The following is an 8,194-nucleotide window of genomic DNA, read 5'->3' as shown; positions in this document are numbered from 1 at the left end:
TAAAGCAACACTAACAGGCCAGGAAAAGAAATTACAGTCTGAATAGCTTTAGAGCAAGAATGAAGGAGATGCTGGTCATGAGCACGAGCCACACGTCGCTTGCTTGCCAGCACGAAAGCTTTTCCCTACTTTTTCTCCCACAGCAGGAGACCCAGAAACATCCGAAGGCTGACAAGCCCAAAGGCATCACTGGACAAGATGCTGTTCAGAAACCACTCTCAGAATATGGATGGACTTCAAGGAGAAGAGCCACCCCACCAGCACGGACGGGATGGACGGAAGGGGCTGACAACAACCATCCCACGTGCCGCTGGCCGGAATGAGCAGCAGCTTGCTCCCTCAACCAGCCCTCCGGCTCCCTGCCACCTTCCAGCCCAAAGCAAACCACTCCAGTTCTGAAGTTACCTCGGTCACCGATGCAGGCGGATGCAATTCATTAGATCAAAGAACACCAAACGTCTGTGGGATGGGATGGGCTATGCACGACACAGCGATGCTCACGTTACCAAAATACATGGATTCGTGGCACGCCGACACCAGTCTGGTTGTGAACGCTCACACTCCAGCCGGGCACCAACTCGCACATCGCCAATCTGAGTTACCCTAATGGAAATACAAGCTACCCGGAGCAATCTTTTCTCATTTCAGATCCCAAGCTATAAAAATCAAAACCGTGTGTCCAGTATATTTTAGCCATTGCTTAGGGAAGAAACGGGGAAGGAACAATAGAGAGAACAGGTTCCATCCAGGTTCAAACCTTCAGGAACACTTTTCACCTAAGACCAGTTCCATTTCAGTTTCAGTATTTTCACAGAAGGGGACTGTCCCAGATCTTGAACTGTTCAATTATTTTTTTTTTTTTTTCACTTCACAGTGTTTCAAGCACCAGCGTTTCCATGTATTGGTTTCAAATAACCCTTTATATATATTTATTTATATATATATTTATATATAATTTATATCAAAACTGATAGTACACAGTATAACTGGAAGAAGAACTGAACTTAAAAAGGATATGTTGAAAGAGGATGGAGTTTGTGAATGCAATAAATAAAGCCCCCTTCCCTCCCCACCCGCTCCCTACCCCAAAACAAAAAGTTGTAATGTTCATGGAAAATTGTGCACAGCAGATATTATAAAAAAGTAGATTCAGGAGCACATCCAATTATAAATGATTGTTAGGAAAATCATATAAAACAATGGAATACATAAAAGTGTCAAGAGTAATCGTTAGGGTGAGAAATTCCTTGGTGGCCAGATGCCCATGGCAAGCCGAAGTTATCCTGGTTGCATCAGTAAGAAGTCGATGTCCGAGAAAGTGTGTGTTCAAGCACAGAAGAGGCTCTCCAGGATCTGAAAAGCATGGGCAGGTGGAGTGTTTGAATTTCATACCCTGATTCATAGTTTCCACAACTCCATGTGCAATTTTCAGAAAGATTCGTCGTTGACTGCTGACATGTCCCCCTTGGGCGTGGAGGAACGGGACGAGCCCTTGTCTGTGCTCTCAGAGCCCGAGCTGCTCTGATTCTGTTGTTCTGATCCTGCGCTGGAGGTCACTGTAGAAGATGACGTGGAAGAGGAGCGAGTCTTTTCTTTAAAGTCTGTGATAATTACTGTGACATTTCCCACTGTGACTGCCAGCTGCTGTGCGGTACTTCTGTCCACATTTTTCAGTCTGGGTCTAAAATAAATGAGAAAACATTTATAAAAAGAAACGAGAAAGGAAAAGTTTACTAGAAAAAGCATTCGACAACAAACTCGGTATGACTCGTCCTCCGCTCGCTCAGATGGCAATAACTGGGAGGAGAACCCAGGCAGCAGTAAGTGGACGGAGGTCTGACCTTCTGCTCCCTGCGACAGCCAGGGCTGCGGGGGCTGCAGCAGCACGCTCAGCCCCAGAGGAAAGACGTGTCCTGCAGAGCTCTGCAAAGGGTGCTCTGCTGTAGACTTATCCCTGATCCAACTCTGCCAGAAAGGAGGACACTACAGCAGAGACAAGCGGACAGGAGCCAGACAGACTGAAGGATCTCCTCCCCAAGGGGCAGATGAAAGAGTTCTCTTATCTAAATTCACCATCTCATCATGTGCCCTGATGTTACCAGACAAGGCTGTGACTCTACAATACAAAACCACATGAAAGCATTTGACCACGGCTCGTTCATTCCCATATTGGAATTCTGCAGCTGCAAACAACACAGGCACTGGGACAACTTGGCTTCTCTTTCAACTGCTTTGAGTTTATACAAATCAGATGCCCAATCAGCCTATGTATAAAATCACTCAAAACGTTCCCTCTGGAACAGAGGCTATGGTAAATAAAATCCAGAAAGTTTAACGGTATTCCTTGCAGCTAGTGCTTTTGGTTAAGGGAAGAGCAGGGAGGAGGGGAAGAAAAAAAAAATTAAAAAATCAAAACCACCGGAAAAGGACACACTGGTATTTATTGCTCAGGATTATCTCAGTAATTTGCATGCTGTGCTATCATTCAATTAGTAACGTTGCTAATAAGGGTGTAGACTCTAGGAAGCTGACATTCATGCACATTTCAGGGGCTGGTCCAAAGCTCTGATACAACAAACCTTGGACACTCCTCCAGCTAACAGCAAATTCCAAGTCAGCTGCAGTGACTGCTGCAATTCACAGCTTTTGCTCCTAATTAAGGGTCAGGCTTAAGCAGCGGAATATTCCCAATAGGGAAATTAAAAAGGAGAGTCTTTATACATGAGTGAAAAGTAGCTTGCTGAGAATTGCCTTATTCCAAGGGATAGAGGGAAGCTTAGTTTACTTTGGGATTGAGCTCCAGCTTTTAAAACCAATCTGCCTTTCCTGCTCCTCATCTGCAGCACACTAGGCTACTGCGGTCAAAACAAAAAAAAAAAAAAAAAAAGAGGAAATTAAGCTAACTTTGTATTTGCTATGCATAGTCAATGATTTGCAGTGGTAATTTAATGAGGGGAGAGTCCTTAAGTAGTAATTATCCAAGTGGTATTCTAGAACTAGATAGAATAGAAAAAAATATTAAGGACAGATGTACAGCTTCAAAAATAGAACAATTATACTTCTGCAAACTTCATTACCAAAAAAATGAAGTTACTGCATCAAAAATGGTATTTTCACATCTAACCTAGGAGGCTGTTTCAATTTTTAACAAGTACCATGGGAAAGGCATTTTAATAGATAGAAAATACAATCAAAAGACCGCTGCCATGGGGCAACCTTCAGTAAGGCCACCTACTCAAGAGAGCCCCTCGGTTCAGCGACCAGCGCTTCGCCGGTTCCCGCAGCGGGGAGACATACCCGCCCAACTCGCAGAAGCTGGCAACTCCGACACGTCACCACGGGCTAGATTAAATGATGTCACCTTGTTTGTGGGTAACAAGAAAGGCCAGCTAGCTCAGCAGGTTTTGGGGTTTCCGTCGGCTTTCGGATAGCATCGCAGCAGATGCGGGCTGCCCCCAAAGCCTCGGCACACACAGCAGCGAGCGTTCCCGGAAGCGTAGTACGTGTACGTATTTTCCTCCCTAAGCCCCAGTTCCTCTAGGAAACCCAGTTCTTCCTGTAATTTGCCTGGGTCACTTGTTTTCTCTCATACTCAGAAACAGCCACAAAAATGCTGGCCCAGATACCGGAACAGACCTCATTGCCTCCACCTTTCTACAGGGTTGAACGTGCACTCCTGCTATTGCTTGTCAAAAGCCATCTATAGTCATATTTAGAAGAAAAAAGGAAAAAAAAAAAAAAGAGTTCATATGGCCTAAGCTGCACTAAGTTCTGCTCAGAAAAGCTCCTGCTACCAGCAGCCTTTGAGACAAGCCGTGCACCAAGAGCCTGAATGAAACTGCCCATGTGTCTTTAACTGCCACGACAATAAAACGTGGAAGGGCTGGGGGGAAGCAGGGCTGAGGTGCAGGATTTCTCTACAGTCCTGCTCACAAACATATTCTCGGCGTCAGTTTTAGAACCGAGCCCTCCAACCATTTCTGCAGGAGGTTTTAGAGGTCTCCCCTGTGCAAAGAGCTGATTAAGCACAGATGGAAACCACCAGGCAATCTCTTCAGCACACGCATACAATTTTTTCTTCCTATAGAAGGCAAAGGGATTGGCCCATTCACATTATTTTGCAAAATTAAACACCCTGATGCTTCATGATTATAGCTAAAAACATTTACAGCCAAATAAGAAATGTGTTTCTAAACAATCAATCAGAAAGCGCACAGGAAGGCACAGAATAAACCCAGATATTTTGTCAGAAACAGGCGTGGTATCCAAGATGTTCAAACAGGATTTCTTACAAATCCAGACATCTTTAAAAGACCAAAAAATAGTTAAGGAATCTGGGCATGAAAAAAACCTGAACAGATAACTTGTGACTCTGTGAAAATCAGATCCTTTGAAAAGACTCTTGACAGCACTCCTGCGGGCAGTGAATTGCAAGATAAGTTCCACTAAACACTTAAAAAGACAGTTTAAGAACTGAGGGAGATGATGTAACCCTTAAAAATATCCAGCTAGACCTAATATTATTAAGGATTAATTAGGAATGACAAAAGCTTGCCACAAAACATGGACTAAAAGACTCTGCAGTAGACAGAGTGACTCCTTCAAGGAGTAAAAACAATTATTTGATGTAATCTATCAACATAATATTATGTCATTAGGCAAGTGCATCAAGTCTCCTGCATTCTAAGTCTCAAAACGAGTACCCACTTCACAAACAGACCCAAAAAGAAACTCCTGGATACTTGGAAAATCAGCTTGACAACTACAGTGACGGAATTACAGAGAAGGAAGTAAAAAGGTAACTTTTGTTACAGCTACCAAGTGATGAGAAGAATTTGACAAAGACCACTGCGATTGCTGGTTAACCTTTTTCCGTCACAGTTTTACAGCCAAAAGCGTTACTGCCCAATAGACAACACGATTATTTCAACAGTGAAACGAAAACTGAGTGGACAATAGAACAAATTACTTCCAACGCTTGAACCTGTCCTCACCAGCAGCGTTTGAGTGCCTGTACATGGAGAAGGCTCTAGCCACCGACGGTCTTACCGTACTAACACTGGCAGACCCTGTGGATTAGACAACACTCTGTCTCTGTCAGTCCATCAGAAAAACAGTGTCTGCTATTTAACACAGTGCTCGGATACTGAGAGCTAAACTTAGTCTAAAGTTACCTTGAAGTGTGATTTGAGTCGCTGGTCTTTGTTGTAGTATTCCCAGACTGTATACTGTTCGCTTCACTAGGAGGATCTTTCACAATATCTGACTTTGGTCTGTAAGAATTGGAGGGAAGAGGGAGAATATGATGTTAGATTAACCACACAATTAATCAATGCCCAGTACTACAGAAATCGCTCTGCATTCAATAGTGCATCCTTCAGACTTACTTAGTCTTCTTGTTAGTGTTCTTCTTTGTAACACTTGGACTAATTTCCTTCTCTTTGTCAGGTTTTTCTTTGTCTTGTTTTTCCACTTTCTCCTTCTTCTCCTTCTTAGGTGGTGGTGGAGTTGCATATTGCTGGGCAACTTGTTGTGCCACCAACTGAGAGTTTATTCTAGGTTTTCTAGAACGACAATAAAAAGAGAGATCTATCTATAGACAATTTTTATATAGAAAAAATAACTTAAGCCAAAAGTACTGTAGAGATTTATTTCAGCAACCAGGGAAGAATACTTTGCTTACAAAGAACCAAATGGATGTCCTTACTCAATGTGAAGTACTACTACTGATACCAAACAGGATAAAAATTTTCAAATTAAGAAATACTCCAAACTGCTGTTTCATCATCAGTTTTCAGCCTCATTTAACATTATAATGCTCCCTTTCTTCCATCCATGTCATGAAATCACAGCCAATTTGGGGGCACAATAGTGAAAAAGCAGCTTTCAAGAAGTTGCCAGCCACACAGCGTGGCTACGCTTTAAGAAAAGGAATAGAGAGAGTGATAGAAATAAGCTTCCTGATAAACACAGGTCTCCTTCATATCTTTCCATTTAATTTTTCAAATGAGCTTCTGGTTCCCTGAAGCAGCAAACCTCACACAAATAACAAAGAACAAGAGAAGGTAACTGAGATGACTTTGTCCCGAGGCCCGTGACCGAGGCTCACTGGCAGGAGCACAGAAGACAAGCGGGCATTCACGCTTTCACGGGGGAACGGCCGTGCCAGCCTCCGACACATCGGCTTCACACAATTGTCTGCAGTCCCCAATGGTGCTTGGACAAAGTACACAAGCAAACTGTCTTTCAAAGACTACTTCCATTTCAAATTATGACTTATATATATTTAAATAGTTTGCATGTAACCAGTATCTTGGTTTCTGGTCCTCACATAGTCTCACAAAAACTTGTACCTTCATCTGTCCTGCATTCCTCGTCCAAACACTCATCTCCTCTCAGCTTAACAACTCAAAAACCTCTTCCTCCTGGCCTGGCACATCTCAAAGTAGTTTATACTCTGAATACTCTGACTATTCATGATCGATTCAGCCCTTTCAATATGCCAGAAAGATCTATGCTCCCTGTGTCCACACAGCTTAGGAGAAGGGAGAAGAAAACGGGGTTATCAACTCCATTAGTCATCCATTACAAGCTGAATACTAATTGCAACAAGTTGCTCATGCCTGTCCATAGCCGTTACGTTGTTCATAAATATGATTCAAATTTTCTGCATAGATAAGACTATAACAGGTCGCCAATGAAAGCAGTATGCAATTACCATTACATCTACAACTGGAATACACAAACCCAAGGGTTTCTGCTGCAGACCTCTGTACCTACAACCAGTTTTTACTACAAACGTCTAGAGAGACCTTAAAAAGCTACTTAGTGGTTTCATGCTTGGTTTTTAAAAAAAAAAAAAAAAAAAACACACACCAAAACACAAACGTCCAAAACACTAATTGCTCACATGAAACATCTGCATTTAGAGATGATAAAGACAGTGGAACACCCAGAAAAGTTCTACTTGCTGTCAAAGGAAAATCCAAATATCTACTAAGCCTCTCTTGGTGCTGGTTTTCTGTCTAATGGTACCAAGATGCTCTTAGTGAAGCCAGATACACCAAAATATTTCATTTCACTACCACAGATTACTATAAAAGCTATGCAACAGGTTGTAATCAGGCCCCTGACCCGTCTCAACATCACTGGCATTTGGATTTTTCACCCAACATAGAAACTACAACTCATTGTATGCTACAATCTGCGTCCATTTCTGAGTGGAGAAAGATGATCAGGTCTTCAGCCTTAAATAACTTTGATGCTGAAATGTTCTGCAGATCAGATCAAGCAATTCACAGTTCTGTGGAACAGGTAAGATATTTAGCATCCTTGTATTTAAAATCCCACAAACAGCAATTTCTATCTGTATGACTGAGAATAAACACGTAAGAAAAAGCGTTTGGGTTATACGGAAAAGATTTTCAGATTGATGCAACCACACTAAACGCTGACAACAGTAGCTTGTGTCAAGCTACCTGCTAACCGCCTACTCGAGAAAAAAAAAGATAAAGTGTCAAGAAATCTTCAAAGAGAGGGCAGATACCATCTCCCTACATGATTATACATGATTAACCTCACTGCTTGAAGCTGCCACTGATGCCCAGACTTACAGTTATTTGCTGTTTACACAACCAGCTAAGTCAGAAACTCAAGCCTTTCATGGGAAATCCCAATTCAAGAATCCGAGAGCACTTGCAAAGTTTTTCTACTCTGCACAACTCTGACGTGCCTGCTTGCAATGTTATTTCCATGCCTTATGTCCAACCTCTGCAGCTACCGAGCTGACGTTCCTGTTGCAGGAGCGCTGCGCTGCTCGAATGAAGAAACAAATTTTAAAAACGAAACTTCAGCTAAACTAAAATTAAAAAAAAGACACCAAACATAAATATATCACACTGTATTTCCCCAGAGAAGGCTGGAAGTTGAAAAAGGCCAGCCTTTAAGTGCTCCTGCAGAGACACTTCACCCCGTGCTCTCCTGCTCCTTATCTGTGCCTGGGACAGCACGCTACATTTATTTTTATCATCTTCTGGCCAGCCACTGACAGAACCAGCACGACTTCTCCAAAATCCGTATTTACATATTCTTTCTTACATGCCAGGATGGCTCACTGCTAAGGGCAAACCCAAAACTGAAAGGGAAGAGAGAAGGCAGGGGAGGCACGGGAAGGGGCCAGTCCTGCCCATAGGGT

The 8,194-nt window shown here is 42.7% G+C and overlaps 1 protein-coding gene across 1 annotated transcript in view; it reads right to left on the bottom strand.

Annotated features, from left to right (window-relative positions):
* Nucleotides 1–1,084: 1,084 nt before the first annotated feature.
* Nucleotides 1,085–8,194, bottom strand: part of RYBP (RING1 and YY1 binding protein) — a 41,544-nt gene continuing 34,434 nt past the window's right edge. The window contains exons 3-5 of the mRNA XM_086619022.1: nt 5,388–5,564; nt 5,175–5,273; nt 1,085–1,681 (exon numbers count right to left, since the gene is read on the bottom strand). Coding sequence (XP_086475148.1) covers nt 1,429–1,681; nt 5,175–5,273; nt 5,388–5,564 — 529 coding nt within the window. The 3' untranslated portion in view covers nt 1,085–1,428. The remainder of the gene's footprint in view (nt 1,682–5,174; nt 5,274–5,387; nt 5,565–8,194) is intronic.

Source organism: Tauraco erythrolophus, chromosome 12 (assembly GCF_009769465.1).
Source record: "Tauraco erythrolophus isolate bTauEry1 chromosome 12, bTauEry1.pri, whole genome shotgun sequence".
In the NCBI taxonomy this organism is placed as follows: domain Eukaryota; kingdom Metazoa; phylum Chordata; class Aves; order Musophagiformes; family Musophagidae; genus Tauraco; species Tauraco erythrolophus.
This window is presented reverse-complemented; position numbering and strand designations above follow the sequence as displayed.